Here is a 26,451-nt window from a genome sequence, read left to right as displayed (position 1 = left end):
TATGCTTTTCTAAGAGGAAATTAAATAATGTGATATTAATGGACATTGCTCTGCTGAGAGCCAGCATTTGGATGGCTTGCTGTGAATTTCATTAGAACTGAACAACCTATTTGATTGGACGCCTCTCGCCATGCAGAGACGCGATGTATGACTAAGCACGCATCGTTCAGATCATTTGACTTTTTCTGGTTACCTGCGTGCGGTTTGATCACGTGATGGCTTCTTGCATGTGGAGAGGAACTAATAAAAGAAAGAACGGCTGATTGTTCTTCAAACAGGAACTATCTGCCGACACTGACAGCTTGTTTCCTGTGTAGCAGACGCACTGATATAATTAGTTTAATGAAAGATGATTCGCTCCTCAGTAGCATCTGTATTTTAAGGTGAGTGTTTTCTTAGCATCCCAAGATTTATCGACTATGAATTGAACGGAATTAAGCAAATTCCTCCATTTATTAGACCGTTACCTGGGTCAATGACAAATAAAAGTCTTTCAAATAGAGAAAAGGAAAAAAATCATTGCATGTATCAAGCTTTCAGACAAGTTTTTGCATTCGTGTCGGTTTTATATGGTTTTGTTAAACATTTATACCATTTTTAACAAAGTTTACATTTTTGTGTACATTTATGGCAAAAGCATCCAGCAAAAAGTAAATAATACTTGATTAAATGATTACTTAAGGAAAAAATATTATAATAAATAGTTTAAATAAAAGTTTAATACATATTTTCAAGAGAAATATCACTACATGACTTGTTTTGGCAGAGGTAGACATAAGTTTTTTCAAATATTTACAATATTTAAATTGCTCCAAATGCTTACTTTTTTTTTCTTAAGAAACAGTGTTTAAAGGAATTTCATCCATTTAATGAGAATTTTCTTCACTTATAAACAGATATTAAAAATGTTGAAATTACTTTAATTCAGAAATTAAAAACGGCTTTTAAATGTTTTTAAATGGTTAATAGCTATATTAAAATGCATCAAAAATGCTCCTTCAAAAAGAATATTTTTATACATTTTATTGTCCAGTGTCTTTAAATGTACCCCTTTAATAACAACAACTAGAAAGCAAAATGTCACTACATGCCACTGCAGTGTTCAATCTGAAATATTACAGCATTTAAAAGAGTCATCAGTTATACACATTCTGATCAAAAGTGCTATGCTGTGTTTAAAAAGAGATCTGGGTGGTCATGCAGCACTTACCAACTTCAAAAGACAATCTCTTTCAGTCATGCTGACTGAATTAGGTAAGTTCCCTGTCAGCCTTTTCCTAGAGGAACACGATCAAAGCCTGTGCATTTTTAAAAAACAAATTATGACACCTTAATACAGTGATCAGCATTGGCTTGTGCTTGGTTACGATAAGCTTACTGGTCAATATGAAGGACGGATTCTGCAGGCAGCAGAATTTTAACTTCAAAGACATCAAATCTCCAATTCAACCAGAGGCAAGTGCCTTCAAAGCAAAAGCTAGATCAATACCGACACCTATAAATCACACACATATCAGTGCTTGTGAGCAACCCAAATGTACAGAAACAAAAACCACCAACCTCCTAATAAAGCCTGACTACAGATTCGGCGGAAAATTAGGCCATGCAAAGTTCAGCAAGTGAGATGTTTCGGCGCAAACTAGCTGGCACTTTTAAATGGGTCAGGAAAGCGACATAAACTCAAAGAAATTAATCCGAGACAACATTAATAAGCCAATTTATGTATTTAAATGAATTTGCATTTGTTGTGAATGCTTGGTTGCACTTTCAGTCATGGATTTGGCTCATAATTGGTGCTGTCATCACAGTTTCTCGTACATTACGACCCAGACTCCTAGAAGTATGCTTGGTGTAAAAAACAAAAAACAAACATGATTCGTTTTGCATCACTGTCAAAATATGTATCAAAATTTGCCCATTTTTGTTAACGCCATGTCTTTTGAGAAGCTCTTGCATGATTTTTTTTCCAAATGAGGCAAAAAATGCCTTTGCTTTTGGCATAGATTCAACTATATCTAGAGATGAGCAGATAGAAACATTATAAATATAGACACTGATCTTGGCCCACTGCATACTATTAGCATAATACGTTAACAATGCATATCATTAACTAAAAACAAGACTACAATCTGGACTGTAGTGCACAAAAGGACTCTTGGGTTCGGTTGTCCACATAAATACTGCTTTCTGCGGGATATTCATTGAAACTTTTATCACTAGGATGAAATTTTGTATAATTCTGCATAATTTACATACTACCTGCACGTCATTTGAAAGGCTTTCATTTCACATCTCTCTGTAAAATAACAGATTAAAAGGAGATTTGCTAATTATAGAATGAGTACTTGGATTATTATGCAACAGAAGCCAGAATTAGGTTTGTCATTGAAAGAACGGTGAGGCAGCCAGTGCATTCACTGGCATTCATTAAAAGACTGTGTCAGATTGCCTTTCGAAACACCTATACAGTCTTGGCCACACCAACGCTCTACCCTCTCCCGACGCCTGCGTCTCGGCAGCTGTGAAATTGTCTCATGCCACAGAGCGAACCAGCTTTATCTCCCACCGAGCAGCACTAACCCGCAGATAAGACGGAGGGAGAGATGGACGGTGTGTTCTGTCCATCTCCCGTTAGTGTTGCCTTGCACGACTGCGCCGTTGGTGATAAGGCAGGAAAAGGGAAGCAGATGAGTGTAGGGATTGTCTTGGAAGAGCAGAATTGGCTTGCTATCACCTGCTCTTGCTGTGCTTCTCTAAATATCTCACGCACAGGAACAAATTGAATTTCCGTCCGTCTCCTTTAGAGTCCAACGCAGTGTGTTTTCCTCGCCTTCTTCAACAAAGCCCGGCTGTGTGTTTACAGGCCCTAACTCTATTATCTGAGTCTTTGAGGAGATAGCGCACATGCGCCCGGCTCATCATGCTTCAGCTCGGTAAACATCTGTGTGAGTTGGCAAGGACAGATTTGGGGGGTTGTGATCACTAAACTGCTGCAAGCTCCACAGATGATGCTCGTCCCATCTGCAATGGCTTTGAGAGGTCATCTCTGAACACCTGACAAATGACGCAGTAAACATTTTAGTGTGAGACCAGGTTATTGTGGCAGTGGTTTTACATAGTTGTAGAGAAAACCACGACACCTTGCCTGAAACACCTTTTTACGCATGGTGAAAATATCCATTAGGGATTTGAAGCATTCTAAAAGTTGGACAGTTTTTAACATGACACGTTGCCTTAATATAATATAAAAATGCTGCATGGCAATTACAACACCGCTGAAATAAAATAAAATAAAATCATCTAGTTGAAAATGTCAACCTAAATAACAGAGGAAAAAAACTCATGGTGTAAGATGCTGAAAAACATTGATGCATATGCAGTAGACAAAGACGTGCATTAGATGGATATGCACATTTTAAAATATGACAGAACTAGGGATGCATGATATTAAAATTCTCAATGATGACAATAATCCAATAATTATTTATGTTAAAGGGTTAGTTCACCCAAAAATGAAAATTCTGTCATTAATTACTCCCCCTCATGTCATTCCAAACCTGTAAGACCTTTGTTCCTCTTCAGAACACAAATTAAAATATTTTTGATGAAATCCGAGAGCTTTCTGGCCCTGCATAGACCGCAATGGAACTGACACGTTCACGTTCAAGATTAAGGACATCATTAAAAGAGTCCATGCGACATCAGTGGTTCAACCTTAATGTTATGAAGCTTTTATTTGACTTTTCTTTGTGCACAAAATGTATTCAATGTCCTTACTACCTTGTCTGGGCCTTGTCAGTTGCGTTGTGGTCTATGCAGGGTAAGAAAGCTCTCGGATTTCATCAAAAACATCTTAATTTGCGTTCTGAAGATGAATGAAGATTTTATGGGTTTGGAACGACATGAAGGTGAGTAAATAATGCCATTTAATTTAATGAATTTTCATTTTTGGGTGAACTATCCCTTTAAGGCGATAAACAATAAACAATAAATGGCCGATATTAAAATTTGATACTATTTTGACTAAATAAATTAGAAATAAATCACTAAAAACTAAAATCGAGAGGCATCACAACATAATAATGTACAGTATGAAAACTGCATATTTACAGATGATGCTAGTCCCATCTGCAACAGGATTTGAAGCATTTCTAAAGGTTGGGCTATTTTTAGCAAGACATTTTGCTTTAATATAAATATGCAGCACATAAATTGCAGCACTGCAGTAAAAATAAATAAATAAAAATCTAGACAAACATGTCAACCTAAACAATAAAAAAAATCACTCATGATGTAAGATGATAAAACAGTGATGTACGAGCTAGGGCTGTCGCGATTCGTCGATTCTATTCGACTATTCGATTTTTATTAAGCATAACTGTGAATTCACAAGCGCTACGATTTAATTAAATAATTATATGTGATGCAGTTATAGGCGTGTAAGTTACGTATGTCTCACAGCGGCTCTGTTCACAGTAAATGCTGTTCCACAGGAACCGTTATTCATCATGCTGGAGATGTCCATTTAATTCTGTTGTTTACACATTTCTAAGAGTACTTTTAATACTTAAAATTTGTAATAATAATAAACTTTTAATAATAAAATGTTAATACTTGATTTTAGTGGACTCTAAACATTGATTTAACACAGGAGAATACATCATTATATCGCGGTTTCAAAATAAAAGCTCAAACCCTCACTCTGAGTTTACACGTTTTGATGTCCACATAATTCATTAAATTACAGTGGCTATAGCATTTTTTTTTGTGGGAAATTAATCGTTTAGATTAACCGATTAATCGATAAATTAGTCGATAGATTAATCAAAATAAAAATAGTCATTAGTGGCAGCCCTAGTACGAGCATTGGACAAAGACTGATATGGATATTAAAAATATGACAGAAATAGGAATGCCCGATATAAAAATTTCAATCAATAACGATAAGCCAATAATTATTTATGTTATGGCGAATAACCAATAAATGGATGATATTAAAATTCTATACTATTTTGCCTAAATAAATTAGAAATAAATCACTAAAAACTAAAATCAGTCTTAAGTTAATTTAGGCATCACCACAATATAATTGTGTATAACAGTACGAAAAACAGATATACAGATATTCATTTTGAGATTACATTTAACAGTGATAATAAATGAACTTTCAGTGAGCGTTAGATGATGGCAAACATAACCTAAATGTGAAAATAGGGAAATGAGCATGCACATACTGAAAAACTGAAATAGTAAAAATGTAAAATGTCTAATATCAGCCACTAAACGATATGTTAACGATACACTGTGCATATAATTAATCAGCATACTGTATACAATTTGATTAACACAAGGAAACAAACAAACATTCTGACAGATTTAGTGTCAGCATAGATAAAGTTATGATTACATCTGCCATGTTCTTGCTTTACCTGTGAGCTCTGGGTTTAATGTGCTACATGACATGACATGAACATTTCTCGCTCTCTCTCTCTCTCACACACACACACACACACACACACAAACACGTATATACACACACCTAGAGACTGAGTACTCTTGTATCCAGGCAACAGGAGAGCAGTGGGGGCTTCTAGATGTAGTTGTTGTATCTGTGTGTGGATGAAACACTCCGTGACCTTGTGTTCCTAGTTCAGCACTGGCTCACATCTGCATGATATGTGAATCAATAATGTGGGTTTCTTGATTGAGGTTTTAATTTCCCTTAACTTTGCATAATCAATAGTGGGGGGGAGGGGTGTACACAAATGTAATATTGTGTAACATGGTGGGGGGGGGGCACAAAGAATGAACTGTGCCTGTTGACAGTGCTGTTATTTGTTATTTGCACATGCTCTCGGTGTTGTTTTAGCGCCGATTCACTAAAGGAATTATGCAAATCAGGTAACAGCACAAATGCTGCCACAAAATCTGTACATCACTGTGCAGCATCTCTCCACCACTGCAATCCAGATGCCTGAATCAGCTCTTTAAAATGCTCAACAACACCACGTATCTGGATATATGGTTTCTTATGATGATCTTCTCCATTACAGCATGTGATGAGTAAATCCTGCTATAATCTATAGACAATGTACACAGATACCTCTTTTAAATCAAGTTCTGTTTACCAACTGCTTTCTGTGAGCGGTAATGATGTGCAGTTCATTTCACCAGACAAACAGAGCTGTTCAGTTTGTAGTCTTAAAACTGAGATAAGAATTTGCATTTACCTGCCATAAGTTACCTTGGTAACTTCATATGGGTTTTTAGATTAGTGGTTTTACTTTAAGAGTAAAGTCTGTGCTTAACATTATTTGACAAGACCGCTTCAGTAGGTTGGGCTTTCACATGTTTTGTTATTTTAATACGTTTAAATGAATCCATAGAATGCTGGAATTAGGGTTGTCACAAAATATTGTTACTGACGATAACAATGTCATTATTAAAAAAATTAAATATTTAAAAAACATTATATTGATATCATATTAATACTACACATACTATATTGATATCATGTTAATACTACACATATTATAATACTGTAAATAATCCAGTGCCAGTAACTATCTGGAGTAATCTTGATACTCCAGCACAGTAGGTGGCGGTAACGCGGTTACCATCTGTCATAAGACAAGAAAGGCTGCGACAATGCAGAGAGATGTGTAGCTAATATTGCCACACAAAATCTTGTCGTTGGAGATGACAGATGAAACGGGACACTATCAGGACCCGAAAAACGTTTGCTCGCCAGTGTGGAAGTTTTTTTGGATTCCGTCTGCAGGAAGTGCCTATCAACAGCATGGACTTTTTGTACACCTTTGTAGGCTACAGTAGGGCTGTCAAAAAATTTTGAATTTAAAATATTCATCGAATTTAAAATAAAAATCCACATTCAAATGCAAAAACGTTGCATTCGAATTTTAGGTGTACGTTAAGGCAGCCTTATCAGGGGCACACAAGATGCGATGACAATGTATCATTACATTTTAATGCTTTTGTTAGCCTATCCAGTTGTATTGTTCATTCAAAATATTGTGGAAAAAGAGAACATCAATGCAGTGAAGATCTTGTTTACATCAAAACTAAAACCAAGCCATTCGAACACAATATATATTTTGCACATTTTCTATAGAGACTTCTATCACAGCTGCATTTGAGTCTGGCACAAGAGAGCCGCATGTTTAGAAAGCCATGTAAAACTAATGCAAGTTCAACTTTTAAAAAACATGTCTCAAGACTTTAAGGCAAGACTTTTTTTTATTACATTTTCAAATTTTCTATAAATATCATGATAATATCGTTATCATGAATTATTCTGGTCAGGGAAATCATGCAGTAAAAATCTGATACCATTACAGCCCTACTTGGAATGTTTGGTTTCAATTTCTACATTCTAGTTGGCTTTTTTGTGTCATTATAACTAAAATTAGATGCTATTGCATTATGAGTAAAACTGACTATAATTAATAAATACTGACTAAATTCACAGGATATTTTCATCAAAAGACAAAAAAACTTTTACCAAAAACAAAAAACTGTCACAAACCACTACAACTACCACAAAGATGAGAGTTTACTGTACATGCTTGAGGAATTGTTGTAGTCCTAATACAGAGGCTTTTTTTGCGGTACGACCATGTATAATTTATGTTGTAGAAAAAAACATTAAAGTCTCTTCAAGTAACCTGAACCACAGACCTTATTTTACTCACAAATCGAAGACTGCTATTCTAAAACCCCTTTAGGAAATTCCCAAGGGAAGCCATGGTGAATTAGTCTTCCGGGTTGGTTTACAAATTGATTTCATGACTGAACAGTTCTATAGCACTGAGTTTTGTGTATAGGGTGCAGTCAATAATGAGCCTAATTTACATAGAAATGAGACATGTTTGCGCTGAAAATAATGACAATGACTTTTTAAAAATATGTCGCAACTCTAATGGATTTAGCACCTGGTTAAACTGGATTGTGGGTGATTAACAAATAAGACTAGTTTTTGTGCAGAAAATACTTTGCACAACATTGGCACAAATGTTCAATTAATTCACTAGCTGGAGATCCGTAAATGACTCCAGCAGGAATGATTTGGAGTTATTCTCTAATGACAGTCTGATAATGATTGGATATGGCAAATATGATGGAGTGCCACACACGTGTCTCCACTCACAGGAGAAATGTGGTGCAGCCATATTTATGGTGATAAATATGGTGCAGTGCACATCACAGAGGATCTCACCTGGACCACCAACACCATGTCACTCTCCAAGAAGGCACAACAGCGCCTACACTTTCTCCGCCGGCTGAAAAGAGCAAGTCTCCCTCCACCCATCCTCACCACATTCTATAGGGGCACCATTGAGTGCGTGTTGACCAGCTGCATCACTGTCTGGTATGGGAACTGTAGTGCAGCAGACCGCAAGACCCTCCAGCGGACAGTGAACACAGCTGCAAAGATCATCGGTGCCCCTCTCCCCTCCATCCTGGACATTTTCCTTACACGATGCTCCAGCAAAGCCAACAGTATCGTGAAGGACCCCACCCATCCCTCCCACAGTCTCTTCCAGCTCCTACCATCAGGAAGACGGTACCGGAGCATCAGAGCCCGCTCCGCCAGACTGCTCAACAGCTTTTTCCCCCAGGCTGTGAGAGCCCTGAACTAAAATCACCCCGCCCTCCTCTGAAACCCCACACAACCCCCTACCTCCTGAAACATGGACCATCTCACCAACCTTACCACATCACAAAAAACTGTCTGAAACAATTCGAAGTGTGCTACAGGGCCTGCACAAACCACCTGTAGAAACACACTCTCCTCTATGCGCACTAGACACTTTTCACACACACTGCTTTGTGTACATAATCCCACAAAAGACTCCGTAATAGGTGTGTTTACATGCTCATGCACTACAAATCATCTGCACTGTTCCCCAGCCAGCTGCTTGACTTACGATGTTTCTCTTTGCACATGTACAGTATTATGTGAAGCATCCGTATAGTCTGTATTTTTTTAACTTATGTATAGGTAAACATTTATATATATATATATAGTATATTTATAATCAAAATCAGTCAGTAGGTTAGTTGTGTATAGGTTTTTACTGCTTTACTGTATAGGTTTTTACTGTTTTACTTCATTGTTGTATGCCTGTATTTATGTAACACCGTGGTCCTGTGAGGCACGACATTTCGTTCCACTGTATGTCCCCACATGCAGCAGAATGACAATAAAGCTCAACTTGAACTTGAACTTGAGCCAGTGCTCGTCCATACTCAAATCACAAATGAAGATCTTTCAGTGAACTTCAAACAGATTATCAGAACAATCCTGCGGGAATCAGTGAGCCATAAGTAAAATTACTACACCCGAGGCACTGGAAATGTCAAAGTATAACCCTATTACAAGCCAAGCAGAGCACCTCAACAGGATTACACCAAATCATCACGTTTTTCAAACTTTCCCAGCAATATCTTCTAAAGCTCCTAAATCACAAATCACTAAATTACCTGCAGTTCATCTTCGTGACATCCTGAGCAACCTTACGGAGTATTACAACATTTTATCACGACTGCAACTGCAGTGGCAATGCAGATAAAGGGAAAAAAAACAAATAATGAAATATTTACCTCACCCTGAAAAGGCTGTGGTAGCACTACTCATAAATTTAGTTTCCGTTATTGTGCTTTTGAAACGGCACGTTAGCAGGATAAAAAGCAAACCTGAGTCCGAGCTGTACATGTAGACGAATTTGGTCCACTTGAAGTGCTCGACAAGGGCGATCAGAGCGTCCTGGAGCTCAGGTCTCAGCTGGATCACAAACTGGTTGTTGGTATCGATGGGGAAGCTGGGTGTGACGAAGCACACATGCAGAGCGCCGCAGAACGACATCAGCATGTTCATGGTCTTCCTGTCATACAGGCCGATGATGGCGTACACTCCTTTGGAGAACTGGGAACAAACTGAGAAGAGTACAGAAGAAGAAATGTAATGAACATTAGATTTGCATTATAAAATACAATTCGCCGATAAAGTACGTAATAAATAAATACAAAAATATATGTTTTTCTTATATCTTATGGCAGAGGTTTTCAAACTAGGGTCCATGGAAAATTTTATATTTTTCATAATATTTTTCTTACACACTTTTCTTATAGTTATACTTTTATCTTGATAGTAAGTCTTAAAAATAATAAGTACTTAAAAGATGCGCTGATGCAACTACAACATCTGGAATAAAACATCAGCTCATTAACAATATAAAACTTGTGAAACACTCATTAGCACAAATTTACAATCAATACCCAGGGATGACAGAAGAAAGCAAGTGCTGGGTTGTCAATACGTTATCTAAAATTCTGCCATGATCACCCCCAAAGCACTTCCTCCTGAAAAACAAGACCTCAATATGTCTTGCCCTGCATTCTTCTTTGTAATTACAATGACAGTGAAACCTCCACCCACCAATCATCTCTGCTCCAGCCCCCTCACAGCCGGCTAAACTCCATGTGCTTAAGAAGCACATGGCAATTGAATTTTATTGCAGTACTCCAGAAGGGGGCCTGTTTCATGTATTTGCGAGTCCTTTGTTGCAGATAGTGTAAAATCTGGGTCTCCTCAAGCAGAAAAGCTCCAAAACACCCTAGAAACACTGAGGTAATGAGTTTCCTACATTTTCACCTGAACTCCCAACTCTATCCTACCTCATTCCCTTCACTTTTATTCTGTAATTATATAAATGTCCCTCTGGGACATTTCACTGCTCCACTGTCTTTTTCAAACCCTTCCACATTGCATACATTAATAATAATGCAGGCGTTTTTATATATAATTACAGCGCATTTGTAATAACACACCATATGAGAGCCTCATCATTAACCATAAATATCAATCTCAGCGGCTAAAATTCCAAAGTGTTTTCAAGCTAAGACCTTCCATTCGTTCCAGCTAATGTAAAATTCCAGAGGAGATTTGTACCATTTGCATTCAGACATGTTGGTTCCCTGGGGCTTTGAGCATGTGAATGAGGGATGTGCCACAGTTGTGACATACTTCAGCTCCAAATCTTCCCTTCAGGCGAGCAAACTTTCAAACCAGCCTCAGAAAACAAGTCCGATAGCAGATAGATTTCTCCGCTTCTCATCTACTACAGTCGGCACTATTTAAGTCTTAATAATCACCCTCATTGTCCCCTCCACAGCACTGATAGTGAAGATTGACAAATGTACTGTCGCTCGTAGATGTTTATATTTTAAAACAGGCGATAAAGAGTCGATGCAAGGTTACACAATGCATTTATCTCAATCACTTGGAAAGATTTCTGCGTGCACATCTTCTTTATCAGCATTCTTCATGCCTACCGCAGATAAAAGGAGGAGGGAAAAGGCAAATAATTTTTTTATGCGGTGCTGGCTGGAAGGAGTATCAGGGTTTGAATCTCTGTGTTGGGGTATAGAGAGCGTGTGTATGAATGTATAGTTGGAGGAGGGGGAGGAGAAAACAAGTTTCCTGCCTGCGGTGATCTCCACGATGCTGAAAGATGTTTGTGACAGGTGGGTCCAGTGTGAGTGATCTCGTCTGATCTTCAGTCACTGCAGTGAAGATGAGAGGAGCTCCACTGCATCAATCTGTTCCAGCAGCCTCTGTTCTCCTTGCCTTTGGTTATTGAGCAGCTGAGGTAAAAAAGCGTATTTGAACTGATGTGCAGTCCTGTGACATGGCTGAGAAACCAAAATGGTGACAGGAGGCATTTATGCCAGCCATGGTCAATCAGAGATGCGGATTTGTACTGGTGATGTTTTGACTGCGATGCATTATACTGTAGCTGTATGAAAGGATTGTTTACCCAAAAATTAACATTTTGTCATTAGTTAGTCACCCTCATGCCATTCTGACCCTCTATTTCTTGTATGAAACTCAAAAGAGACCTTTTAGGCAGAACTCCCAACCTTCACCTTGTGTTTTCCTTAGAAAACAAGTGGATGGTTATTTTTACTGACAAGCTCCCAAAAGGACAAAAATAAAGCACCATATAAGTGGTCCATATGACTCATGCTCTATATTCCAAGTCTGCTAAAGGCATACTATACACTCTAAAAAGTGTAACTGGCAATTGTTACCTTATTTCTACCTGATCTGATTCTTAAAAAAATACTTGTAGTCAATTTGATCCAGTGATAATATAATCACATTTATAAATAAAACCAGTTTAGTTGCTTCCAAATTTTTTTTACCAGACAAAGCATTTTTTACAGTATTTACAGTAAGTTTGCGTGAGCAACACCAGAATTTACCCTGTTATTTATAAATATGTAATCAATTTAATTTATAAAAAAACTTCTAAAAAAAAGTCTATTGTATGTCTTCTGAAGAATATTAAAACTAAATTAAAAGTCTTGGGATGGTAAGATTTGTTTAACGGTTTTGAAAAAAGTATCTTATGCAAAACTGTAAGTAAAATAGTTCTATTGTGAAATATTACTACAATTTAAAACAACCGTTTTATTTGAATACATGTTAAAATGCTATTTGTTCCTGTGATGGCAAAGCTGAATTTTCACCAGCCATTACTCAAGTCTTCAGTGTCACATGATCCTTCACAAATCATTCTAATATGCTGATTTGATGCTCAAGAAAGATTTTTTTATTATCAATGCTGAAAACAGTTCAAAAAGTAAATGTCTTTACTGTCACTTTTGATCAATTTAATAAAATCACGATGTGAGCGATTTCTAAACCACAGAAAGCACGATTTCTCCGCCACCCCCCTCACGGTGCGTGTCGACTGGCGCAGAGCAAGCGAGCATTTGCATTTCATTCATATGGGAGTTGAGCTTCACGCTTGTGCAGAAAAAGCGTTGATAACGGCCAAAAGTTCAGAGATGTTCGACTTTATGCAAATAGCAAGTGAAAAATGCCAGGTGGCAGCCAGTCCCTGTGAGAAGCAGGTATGACATCGGTCACGAGTTTTTGAAATATGCTGATTGTGCTTGCATTTCTGCTGGATTAAGTGCTTAAATCATATTGTTTTACACTGGACGTATTAAAGTTGTTTGGACATGTATTTCATTGGCTGGCCTTTAAATGTTTAAATGTTAAAGGGGTCATCAGATGCCCATTTTCCACAAGTTGATATGATTCTTTAGGGTCTTAATGAAAAGTCTATAACATACTTTGGTTAACATTTCTCAATGGTAGTGTTAAACAACACCCTTTTACCCTGTCAAAATCAGCTCTGTTTTCAGCAAGCTGTTTTAGTCCATGTTCCTTTAAATGCTAATGAGCTCTGCTGACCCCGCCCCTCTCTTCCGTGGGGTGACGAGCCGTTCTCATGAGACTGTTTACTTTAGCCACAGAACTTGCTAACTAGCACGTTAATAGGAAAGGCGATTTGCAAAGATTCATTAAAGAACCTTGTACTCACTTCTTCTGTAGGTGAGGCTGGATCACGAATGATTCGCGCGAACATAAACGCATTTAGGTAAATCGGGAGGCGCATTCCCTTCAAAAACAAAAGTAATCCACTGCGTCTTCAGAGGCTCATATGTCGGTAGTAAATGACGACTGCTATGTTCATTATTACATCCAACAACAAAACACCTCAATTGCAATCTGCTCCGGTGGTGAAACAATGGCGGACTGATGACAGCCAGTGTTGCCAAACCCCTCCCTCAGAAAATCTCTAGAACCACCCTCAAAAGTCTCCATTTTTCACAAATGAAATGAAAACAAAGTAAATACAGGGAAATTTGGTAAAGGTAAAGGAAAGTAAATATATATATATATACTGTATATACTTTACAAATGATGACAGTATAAAAAATATAACAAAAGATTAAGTATAACAAAAAATTCTGAAGTGAAATTAGGAAATGCTTGTGATCTGCAAGCACATCAAACATGATGGAAAGACACAAAGGACACATAATGTTGGGAATTTGTTTTATGTGTCACCAAAGTGCATCCCTGTCCTGCTCAAATACAACAGATAAGAGATATTATGATTCTCCAAAAACAAAAACTTTATTCATACAAACTTATTTCAGTCAACACACTCTATTACTACAAACTAAGTGCAAAATACTGCATCCCAGCACACATGACACGATGATGCACTGTGTCTCTCTCTCAGTATCTGGTTGACATGACTGTGCATGAATTGTGGTATAACTTTTGTGTCCGTGGTTAAAACAAGATGTTCATTTTTTCTCCGCCATCTTGATTGATGCTTATAATGAAATTGTGGTGTGCGTCATGGCAGGCGTGGCGTGCTGGTGTGTTCACTGCGCAGATTTATTGGCATGATTGAGAGCAAACGTGAGAGGTCACAGGCCTACGGCAGGGTGTGGCCAAGTAAAAAATAAAAAATCTCCAAAAAAAATCGCTAGTTTTATTTAAATATAGCTAAAATAGCCCCTTGTCGCAAAAAATAGTCGCAGCTACAATGAGAAAGTAGCTACATTTGGCGACAAAATCCCCAAATTGGCAACACTGATGACAGCTCACTCAGGGCGGGTCTAAGGTAAAACGCTAGCGTCAATCAACAATTGTGGGAGAGGCCTGGGTCTGTGTAATGTCATCTGAGAATGGCTTGATATGAGAAAGGGGAAATGATTTAACGAGATTTAAAAAAAAAACACTGGGTGGATCTTTATCATTATAGGGTGGTTGTGTACACACACTGCCAACACACATTTCAGTTCAAACAACTTGTAAAAGTGCATGTCGCATCCGATGACCCCTTTAAATAAAATGACGCTGTATCTTTACTTTGGGCATTCAGAAACAAAGTTTGCATCTTTCCAACTTAATTGCTATGGTCATCATATTACCCGTGAGCTGTAAAAAGCACATAAACTTACTCGTATTTACCCATATTCATATTGTATGGTCTGTTCTAGAGACATGTTGTTACAGCTTTTTGATAAAGCTCTAAATGGTTTCTAATTGTTTTTCCGAAATGCAAAATGTAAATGTAATATGTCAGTTTTTTTTTTTAAATGTGTAAGGAATAGGGATGTAACAATTCACTCTACTCACGATGCGATACGATTCACGAAGTGATACATTCATATAAACCCCTACTCCCAAGTGTATCACGATTCCTTTAACATCTCAACCAACTTGATTAGGCACATATTTTTAATGATTTTCAACCAGCTCAGGGTGCATCATTACATCCCTAGTCTTGAAATACTGCTTTAAAATCTAAATTCAGCGAAATCGTAATATTAATCTAAAAATCATATTTATAACCCACTTTTATTGTATGGAAAACAGAAGCTTGTTCATTCTGCATAAGATTTCCTTGCATGCTTCACAAAGAAAATAATATTATAACAGGGATGAAATGGCATGGGAATGAGCTAATGTCAAAATTTAAATTTTTTGGGTGAACTTTTTAACTTAAAAATGATGAAAAGGTGGCAGCTCATCACCGAATCCTGTAGCATTAGGGCCCAGCGTTTTACTCTGCGAGAAAATACCTAGATCATTTCAGAGATTACAGCCAAGCAGGCTCTTTTTGTCACCTAACAGAATCAGATTTTGTCCCTGGTGTCCTCTAAGCGGCTTGTAGCCTCAGTCTTTGCAAGATGATATATCTGATGAGGTACATTTTTATCACTGTATCATTCCAGCCCAGTGAAGGTCGGGGAGCATGTAGCCCCACAGGCACATATCCTGAAATCACCACAGCTAACCTCAGCCCGTCTGTGCCATTCCCTCTGAACTGTGTCCAGTTCCTAACGGCTAATGATGCTAATGCCATAACTGTCATCTATAATCAACAATGAAGTTTACTGGTATCAAAAAAGCATCCATATTTCACAATGCTTAATTTTAAATGCGTCTAATTGCAGGAAGTTCTTGCTAATGGCTTTGCAGATGAAGCTAACATAGCTGCGTGAGCTATCCTTGGCAATCTTTGGATATTCAGGCTAGCTATCACATCAAGGCTCTCGCTGTCTTTAAAGTCTTCCATCACTTGTATAGAAACCTTCGAATTAAGGCAACCACACAGGTAAAAGCTCTTCAGCGGTCTATGCGAGTTCCACAGGGAAGACACACAAAACAGTGTTTGTTCCTGAGCTCGCTCTGACGAGAGCTTCAATGGGTCTCTTTGGAGCCCGCCTGATTGACATGCTGTGGACATTTGGCCCGACTGCATGTCAACGTGATGAAAGGACTGATACGTGCTGAAAGGAGGGCCACAGGACTAATGCCAAGAACAGACTGTCATAAAGGCTTGTGATATGGCAAAAGCAGAAACGGATTCTTAAAATAATTCATGTATGGGAGAAAATTAATCTGTCCTATTCACAATAGACAAAAGCCCGTTTGCCAGGTTTAAAATGATGTGATGATGGGGTTTTATTCAACTAGAAAGGCATGAGGAGAAACACTCATCGCCATGACATGACACTGACTGGCTATTTCAACTGGGAGGATGACTATTCATCAGCGCAACTGACAACTTCAACTTCAATCAAAGGTGCATGCAATTCTTCAGCATTAATATTGTATAGCCATTTTCATGTGGGCTGATGTTGCATTTGAAAACATCTAAGCACCAATTCTGATAAACTGTTTACTGTCAAATACTGTGATGCATTTCAAATGAAGGCTGAAATGTAGCACTGCTTGAAGAGGGATAGTTTGAAAATGACATTTTTGTCATTTACTCACCCTCATCCACAAACCCATGTGAATTTCTTCTGCTGAACACAAACAATATATTTTGGGGAATGTTTCAATTGTTTATATCCTTTCAGTAAAAGTCAGTGGGATCTAATCTACCCATTGACTTGTATTGTATGACATTTTTCAAAAATGTATCTGAAACGACATGAGAGTGAGTAAATGATGAGCTCACATTCCCCTTCATAAACACTCTACATCATGGGACCCCTATAAGTGAGCGTTAATTTCTGTAGGCGTATAATCCCATAAGCACTTCTACTATTCAACTTGCCGTTCTTGAAGTAATTATCACTATATAGGCAACCGTATTCTACGCTCTGTCCACTGTGGTCTAATCTTAACACTCCATTCCTCTCGATATCCTCTCTTTTTCTTGAAAATGACAATAAAGCAGACTTGACTTGACTTGACTTGACTTGATATAACACTGTACAGTGTCTTGCCATGTCAGTTAAAGCCCACAATTATCAGAGAAGGTTAAACTCTCCTTCATGTGGTAATTTGGGGAACAATTTTCTTTCTCAGAAGAACACCTGTCCTATTCCAACTAAATATTGTCAGTTCCCTCCTACATATATGTTTTTTTCACAATAACTCCCTTTGTGGCTCTGCTCCCACATGCATACATCAAAACCCCTGAAAATAATCACTTTGGCTATGATGCAATGAATAATAGATTAAATGAATCTATTTGAGTCGTGCTAAACGGTTACTGTAGCTCTTCAGAGTCAAGGCAACTTCAGTAACCAGTTCAGGCACATATCTAAGAAAATAAGAGTCTGTACTGCTGTGTGTGACATTTCTGCCACACATGTCACATATTTTACAAAGTATTATAAATATGATAACAGATAATGATTCACAGTAATGGGAACACGTCTGAATGTCTGTTCCTGGAAATGGTTGTGGGTGTGAAATGGAAGGGGCTACAGGAACAGGGTTGAGAGCCACTGCATTAAAAGAAGAGTTGGTTAGAGGCTCTTTAAAGGAAACCGACCATCTGAACCCCCTCGAAATCCAATCACAAGTGACTCACAGGAGACTCATCTTAGTTGCATGTTAATACCAAGTGTAAACAATTTTCAGTCTCAGCTGACCACTTATGATCAGATCACTCAAGATGAAAATACCCTGGTGTAAAGAAAGCTTAAAACGGCATCATTGTGGAAATAAGCACATTATAAACATATATATATATTTTAAGAATTTTAATATCTTCAGTTGCTGATTAATATATAATCAATGGCATTTTTTAAAGGATTATTTCACAAAAAAAATGATAATTTGCAGAAAATGTACTCACCCTCACACCATGCAGGATGTAGAGGAGTTTGTTTCTTCATTGGAACAGATTTGGATACATTTTGCAGTACATCACTTGCTCACCAATGGATCCTCTGCAGTGAATGGGTGCCATCAGAGTGCTGATAAAACAGCTGATAAAAGCATCCACAAGGTATCCTTATCCATACGTCATCCATAAGTCATCTTGTGAAGTGTTAGAAACAAATCCATCAAGGCAATCTACCAATCCATAACCCATAACAATGCTCTCTCCAGTTAAAAAAAAGGTCCATCCCCTGTTGTTTTCTCACATCAAAATCCACTGATATATTTGTTTAGAACTGTTGTGGACAGTTTTTTCTTTTAAACGGGTGCTTGATCTGTGCATATTTCTCTCCTAAATCAGATGAGAGGACCTTTTCACTGGAGAAAGCAGTATTATGGATAGAAGAGTCTTGTTTTAGCTGGAAGCAAATGTTTTTAAGTTACAAAAGTCTTGATGATTTTGCTTATTACAAACACACAGCTTGTTCCTTCACAAGATATTAAATGATGGACTGGAGTCATCTGGATTACTTGTGGATTACTGTGATGATGTTTTATCAGCTGTTTGGACTCTCATTCTGAGGACACACATTCACTGCAGAGGATTCATTGGTGAGCAAGTGATGCAATGCTAAATTTCTCCAAATCTGTTCCAGTGAAGATACAAACACAATTATATTTTGGATGGTTTGAGGATTGAGTAATTTTTCAGCAAATTTTCATTTTTGGGTTAACTATTCCTTTAACCTAAACGTCATTGACTAATCAGTCAATTATTTGCCAATTAATGGACAGTGGGGAAAAAAACAGACTCAAATGGGCTTGAAATTATAAACTCACTCTGTACTACTGTATTGTTATTATAGTGGGTTGGTCATTTTCACTCACAAACAAAAGCACATCTTTCAGTTCTCACAGTTCTCCTGAACATGTCAATCAAGTAACAAAAACACTGATTTTCTTTTGTTATGTTTCTTAAAGCCCCATTCATTGTTCTCTAGTCCCGGTTTGTTCTTGCAGCAAAAGAGGAAAATGATCAAATTATAATCAAACTGAATTTTGTTACACCTCCTGGCACACAAACTGCTCTACTGATCTGAGGTTTTGTTCTGGGAAGGTGTATGTAGAGATTAGAGGATAAGACAGCAGCCATGCACAATCGCCCTGATGAGCGAACTCTCTGCAGATGTAATTAGCTCCACATAATTACTTTCACACTTCCCTGTGACAAGAACATACAGACTCAGCCCTTACTTTGTGTGTTAAACTTTCCTTTGATAACCTCCCTCTAATAAGACCCTCTCCGGTGTCACCCTATAAAAATGCCCTAAGGAGTCCCCTAAAATGGAAAACATCGCTCCAGCCCAAGTTTCTCTGCTCAGCCTCCTGTAAACAGCCTACTCTGCTTTGAGGCACTGTGACTCACTTAAAAGGGCACATGAGAGAGGTTTGTCACACGCACTCATCTGGGAAAGACTATAGCACATATGAACTTTTCAGGATGATCAGTCTACTGTGCTCGTGTCGAAATATCACAAGCATCTGAAATCTCTTCATCAAAAGCTGTTTGCATGCTAAGCATTATACAGTGGTGTACATCGCTGGCAGGGTTGAACACAAACATGGAAAGGTTGTCTGTGTCAATCTCAGACATCAAAGGGCAACGTTTGTGACTGACAGCCAGCTGAGGATGAGGATGTTTTCTCTGTTTGGCTCATCTAAAAATGTTCATATTAGCAATGTAAAGCATGCATTTCATATTCTATCTCATGACAGAACATATGCTGTCAAATCTGTAAATACACTGTGAAAAAAATCATGTTAAATGTAACAACTGTGGTGCCATAAATTTGCAGAAAAAGGTTGTGATGGTGCTTCAGGCAACGTTTCAACAGAAAAAAAAACTAAACAGGTTAAAATAATAAGGCGGCGATAAACAACATGAAATGCATATCCTTACATTACTCATAACGAAGCAGCATAACTATTTGAATAAAATAAACAAATGCACTACACAGGGCCTTCTAAAGACTAATATATTTCATTTTAAAAGTAAATGTATTGACTTGCAAAATATAATATTGTTTTGCACCATACATATGATACTTTATGCAACAAAAAAAACTACAGCAAAATGACATGCACTGTCCTGTTAAACCGAATATATTTTAACTGTATATGGTAAGGTAAATTACAGTTAACCAGTTATTTTTTACTGCAAATGTACATTTTTTCATTATAATTTAAAGTGTATTTATTTCACGAAGGACGCATAATCTATTTTGTAAACGGGCACGTGGTCATGACAGGAGTGAAATTAAACAAACCACCGTGGCAAAAGAAGCATTTGTAAATGTGAAAACACACCACTGGCTTGTGTCAAATTCAACCTCAGGTATTCTAGGACATTTTGCCAGCTTTGCAGTTCCACCTGGCATCTTGACGTTATTCTTGACAGCAATCCAGCTGGGTTTAAGACTGTATAAGTGAAGGCACGTTTACAGCAACAAAATGTCTGAGGTTCTCCTACTTCGCTAAGCCTAGACTGTTTCACTGGCATAAATCATCATGTGCAGAGTCGTACAGAAATTCAGCAAAGCAACAAGCGTGATGGAAACAGGTCGTGCGCACTGCAGAGGTTTGGTTTTGGGAAGAGTAACAGACCTCTGAGAGATACATTAATACAGAACTTACAGGCGTATGTCATGGCAAAGCTGCTCCCTGTGTCCACCATGTCCACTTGTGGTACCAGTTTAGGAACATCATTGTGTTGAGAGAGCGCGAAACGGAACACGTCGTATTCATGGGAGTCGGTTGGAAACAAACCTCCTGTCGAGATTACAATAAAGTCATTCAGGAACAATAACACGTACATGGAATATTTAAACCCAAATGGCTAACTGTACCTCATCTTGTGCGACGGAAACTTTAAGTCACTGTCAGGACACGGTTTTGAACAATAGCCGCTGAGTACTCACCTATGTTGATGTTACTTGGGAAATTTGAACATGAACATAACCCAAGCAACCCGGTTAAGAGTAAGACGAAGCTTTGCCACATATTTCCGTTTGCATTTGAGAAACTGTCAAAAAGCCAAATGCCAAACATATATATCCCAAATTCTTTGTCTCTTCACTCACACCGAGCCCATAGCGGTAACACAGAGCCAGCAGAGCGCAGTGAACCCCAGTCAGTCCTGTTGGTAATGCCGGTGGGTGACTGAATAAGCGTATCTCTGACAGCCCTGCTTACAACGAACACACACTCTCTGTAGTGTCAGCAAGAGAAAGAAAACGCGGATCTTTAACGCTTTCTTAACACCATCACCGCGCGCTCCCGGTAGGTCGTTACTCTACTCACAGTAGAAGAAGAAGAGCAAATGACTGGGTAAACTTGACGCCGTGTGCAGACTGTACCATTTTATAGCAGCTTGATTTCTCCAATTGTTATGCTATCTAGCTCTATAAAATGTACCTACATAAAATATCTATATTAGGAGCATTAAATGGAAGCCTTAAGTGTGATAAACAGTTAAAAGCTTATGAGCAACAGAAAATTAAGTGGGACGGTTGGTGCAAACGATGTTATCCAACAAGAAAACAAACACAGTGATTTAAACACCGCATCTTTTTCTGTATATGGGTCAATGACAAATATAAATATCTGAGACAAAAGGTTTAAAAACATGTACAAGTTCTTAGAAAAATATTTCATGTTGGTACACATTTTTAAAAAAGTTTCTATTTTCATTACAAAATTGTTTTGATTTGACTATCATGTCAATGTCAAGTAGTAGCCATCAAAATAAAAAGTACTAAAATATTGTAATTACACATGATTTTACACAACATAATCAGTTTTTGTCAACATTTTTGTATTTCAACATATTTCTGTAATTCTTTGTTACAGAAATTAATTAAATTAAACAAAAATGGAATTAGCCTATACACTCTAAAAAATGCTGGGTTGTTTCAACCCAATTTTGGGTCAAATATGGACTAACCCAACTGTTGGGTTAAATTTTGGTTACATTTTTTAATTAACTTTTTAACCCAACAGTTGGGTTAGTCCATATTTGACCCAAAATTGGGTTGAAACAACCCAGCATTTTTAGAGTGTAATATTATGCATCTTATGGTCAAATGATGATACATTTTTTAAAATCTAGTTTAACTAATGGACATGTGCATTCTAGAGTATACAAACATGCAATTTGTTCCTTTAACTGAGTTTAGTGGACATTTAAAACACACACATCATCAGTTAGGTCATCACGGTTTATCAGAATGATGTCAAACAGTCCCAATGCCTGTTTAAACTTAAGTCAAATACCCAAATTCTACCCAGTATAGCTATGTAAAAGAAGACAATTGTTTTAAGGTTCATACTCACTCTGAGCCTTGAATAATAACCCTGACCCAACATTTCTTTTCATGAAACTTATTTTCTTTTAGAATGAAATCACTAGCGGAGTCCATAAAACACTCATGAAATGAAAAGATGATATGAAACCTAAAAATCTAAGGTTTGTATCAATAATTGCATTGCATACAATATAGCAGAGCATTGCACAGATTGCACCTAAACTATTCCTTGAATTAATAAATGATAAATGCACATTGTATTCACATCTATATTTCATGTACTGTAATGTATTGCAAACTGAAACTGTCAGCACTTTCTGAATTAAGGCTTTTCACGCTGTATAGTGAAATGCATGAGTAAAAACGATCACATACAATACATTCCATGATCTTATCTAGGCTAAATACATTTTATTTTGGATGTGATGATCAATGATTGTGCACCTCTACTACACCTTTTATATTTTCTATTCTTATTCAGTTACCCAGGTATGCTCTTAAAACTACAGCGGTTCAATATAATCATAACATTGGGCTGAAGATGAGTGCTGTCCACTGAGATTAGATTACATTAACAGTGACATAGCCCTATATAATTAAGATGGCACAAATGGCTTCATCCACTTCAGGATGTAATGACATTAACATCCATGACACGGACCAATTACAGTGTGGTGGAGCTCCAGTCCCCCTTGGCGTACCAACAGAAGGAGGAACTCCACTACTATTCCCATGGTGTATTGTGTTGCACTGGCAAGTGCCAAGAAAATGATTTATGGGAATCAGGAACATGAGTTACTGCAAGTTAGCTGAAACAAACAAAAAAAAAGATTTATTGAGCATCCATAAATAAAACATTAATATTGTAAATAAAAATAAGTGAGGTTTGCTTGAGTGCATGTTATGCAGTTTCTAAACTGGGTGGCTTCAGAATTTAATTAGCTTTGTTTGAGGAAAGTGTCCACTACAACAAAAAAGGGATAATCATCTTTTCATCAAACATTCTTCATATTTACGTTCATATTTTACAGTACACATATTGTCTCACGTTATCAATCAACAAGTTTTACTGTAGCATTTTTAGTATTTTTTCTGTAGATATTTTTACAGAAGGGACTGTATTTTTTTAATTCTTGATTTAAGATTAGAAAAATCTTCTGTTTCCTAAGCATACAGGTTAAGATTCTGAGTTAGGATGTTTCTGTTATACAGCTCCAGAAAGGTCTGATGCTACATGTATGTATGAGGAAGTATGAATACTGCTGGAGGCTGTGAATATAAGAGCTGGCGTGAACATGATTTTTTTTCTCAGGTGCTGTAAGTCTGCTTCAACATGTAGTTTGGCAGAACCAGGCAACACTACATGACCACATAAATCTGGCCCTGGTAAGAGTGAAAAATTTAAGGGGGTCTGAATACTTTCCGTACCCACTGTACATGCCATGGAATCAAAACGGTGCACATACATCCTGGTTACAAGAGGATCCATCCTCTGGTTATTCTTGTAAGCGCCGGCACCGGTTTTACTGCTGCTCTTTGATTTTCCCCTCAGAGAAAATCTGAGGATACTTCAGATCTTAGAAAATCAGCTAAGAATATGTACAGTCAGAGAGCTTAAATCCACCACGCTTTGTGATTCTGCTAATCTTCATTCAAATACCTGTGAACCAGAGTTAGAAGAGAGAAATGCGCAATCAGCTTTTTCCTGACAGCATCCCAATCTCCTGGCTGTCTAGCTTTATTTGGTTTATCCATCTTTAGGCAGTCAAACGTCTTCTGAAAAGTCATCTGAATCAAACTGACCTGACAAAGTAATCAAATCAATTGATTCTAAGGAACGTAATGCTAATGAATAAAACAGTGCCAGAGCCATATTAGATTATACGTGAGAATAAACAGCCAGAGGTATCCCACATTCACAGCGCTATGTATAGCAACTTGTCCCAAAGTTCACAGCAATTCTTTGACATAAAAGTACAAGTGAATTAAATATTTAGTGAGTGAATAATGCAGCACAACCTCACGTTAGTTGACAGTTACTATTACAGAAGCCTAGATTGTGCACTTGTGTTCTTAAAGGGGAGTGCTCTCAAAGAAAGACCCATTTGAGCCCATAGAGCCCTCAGTCCAGGCTGTTTTTCCCCCATTAGTTGTTAAAGGTGATGAGGCATAGCTAATTCAGCAGCACTGGAAGTTACATTTGTGTCTCAAATATACCTTAAAAGCTTTTCACCTTTGAAAGTCAGACAGGGAAGCTAGAGGTCTTTCAACAGGAAGCACTGCAGCCATTATCGTCATTATAGAACAAAGCTCTGTGGATAGACGGGGGGGGACGTCATTCCTTTCATATTAATTTTATATTAATTGACCGTCATGCACTGTTTTCATAAAAGTCAAGGGAAGAGCCAAGTGTTTGACCCAAAAAGATCAGAGCAAGTTCTTTTTTGAATTAGGACTATGAGAAACATATTTTGATTTTGTGTTTTGTTCTCTGCACTCAAAATTTATTATTTTGCTGAAGTTAATTCAATTGGCTGAGCACTGGAAATGGGTTTTCTTAACATTAAATTAAACTGTGAACTCTGTTTAGATAGAAACTAAATTAATTAAAACAATAAAGTTAAACATGTCAAAGCAACCCAACTGTATTTCTTGCAGTTAGCTGTTAGCGCACACTAAAGGTTACTTTAATTTAGTGCATAAGTGAAATAAATAAATTCATAAGTTAACATAAGTACAGTATATGATAATGGAAAGAAGCACATGCAAGACTGGTCAGACTCAGATACCTGTAGTGTTGCTCGAGTAAAACAACAACAAGCTAACTTTTTTCCATTCTCAAGCTTAGCTGAAGTTTCACTCCACACAGTAATAATGTCACATGTTCCCCATTTTGTGTCGCGTGTTAGACTTTTATTTTGAAGCTCTGCTATTAAAATTTGTCCTGTTCTAGTCATGTAGTCCATTGTAGTTTCTTTGTTGATTAGCTCATTGATTGTTCTCACCTGTATTTTGTTACACTGATTGGTCTGTGTGTATTTAAGCCACTGCAATTTGCAGTTATTTTACATTTTGGCAAATTTATATGAATTCGTACATTCTCATTGGTACATTTTTGTACAATCTGCTTGCATCCTATTGACGGTTAGGTTTAAGGCTGGGGGTGGATATTCATGCTTACTTTTGTTCTAAAAATCATACATGTTTCATATGAATCCATTCATATGAATTCATAAGAAATTGTCAATTTGTAAAATAATTACTTTTATGAGATCATGTGCACAGACAAATTATTTAAAGGGGTCATATGATGTTATTCTAAAGATCATTATTTTGTGTATTTGGTGTAACAGAATATGTTGACATGCTTTAATGTTCAGAAAACATTATTTTTCAAATACTGTACATTATTGTAGGTCCTCTATGCCCCGCATCTCTCAAACACGTCGTTTTCAACAAAGCCCCCTCCTTTGACAAGGGCAGTCTGCTCTGATTGGCCAGCTGACCCAGTGCATTGTGATTGGCCGAACACCCACAAGCACGCGTCGGAAATGTAACACCCCTTACCATAATCGCGAGCTTCAGCTTTCAAAGTAAATATCAAGACAGTTAATAATGTCGTTAGTTTTACCATCAGTTCAAGCCCGAAAGGGCAACAGAGTCGCGTGACAGACACAGTGATGATGCAGTACACAAGCCGCGGTTAAGACAGCTGACGTGCTATGATTTCTGACAGGCAGTTCACTCTCCTGTGATGTGACCCTGTTCCCCTCACACACACACACACACGATGCGTTACTCTGCGCTGCGCAATACTCCACATTTGAACAGTCAATAGCAAATACTTAAACTAATAACAAAACATACTTACAGTCGCTGATTCAGAAGCGCCAGATTGTCATAGCAAAGTCATAATTACCTCCTCTCCTAGGTTCACGAAACGGTCGTCCATAAAATGCATTGCTGTTCTGTTGTAAGTAATCTTAAAGATTCCTAAATGCATCTACTTTCGGAAGGCCAAATAAAGTGCTTTTGCTTTCGCACTGAAACACACAGCGTCTC

At 37.6% G+C, this 26,451-nt stretch overlaps 1 protein-coding gene across 4 annotated transcripts in view; it reads right to left on the bottom strand.

The window, feature by feature from the left end:
- Positions 1-21,401, bottom strand: part of gria1b (glutamate receptor, ionotropic, AMPA 1b) — a 59,224-nt gene extending 37,823 nt beyond the window's left edge. For 3 of the 4 annotated variants that reach the window (XM_016501524.1, XM_016501525.1, XM_016501527.1), the window contains exons 1-3: positions 21,004-21,401; positions 20,720-20,854; positions 9,718-9,957 (exon numbers count right to left, since the gene is read on the bottom strand). In XM_016501524.1, the coding sequence (XP_016357010.1) occupies positions 9,718-9,957; positions 20,720-20,854; positions 21,004-21,133 (505 nt within the window). In that variant the 5' untranslated portion in view covers positions 21,134-21,401. The other variant, XM_016501526.1, reaches the window with a different exon arrangement.
- Positions 21,402-26,451: the final 5,050 nt, after the last annotated feature.

Source organism: Sinocyclocheilus anshuiensis, unplaced genomic scaffold, assembly GCF_001515605.1.
Source record: "Sinocyclocheilus anshuiensis isolate Anshui unplaced genomic scaffold, SAMN03320099.WGS_v1.1 scaffold1023, whole genome shotgun sequence".
In the NCBI taxonomy this organism is placed as follows: domain Eukaryota; kingdom Metazoa; phylum Chordata; class Actinopteri; order Cypriniformes; family Cyprinidae; genus Sinocyclocheilus; species Sinocyclocheilus anshuiensis.
Note: the sequence above shows the minus strand (reverse complement) of the source record. Positions and strands in the feature narration are given on the sequence as shown.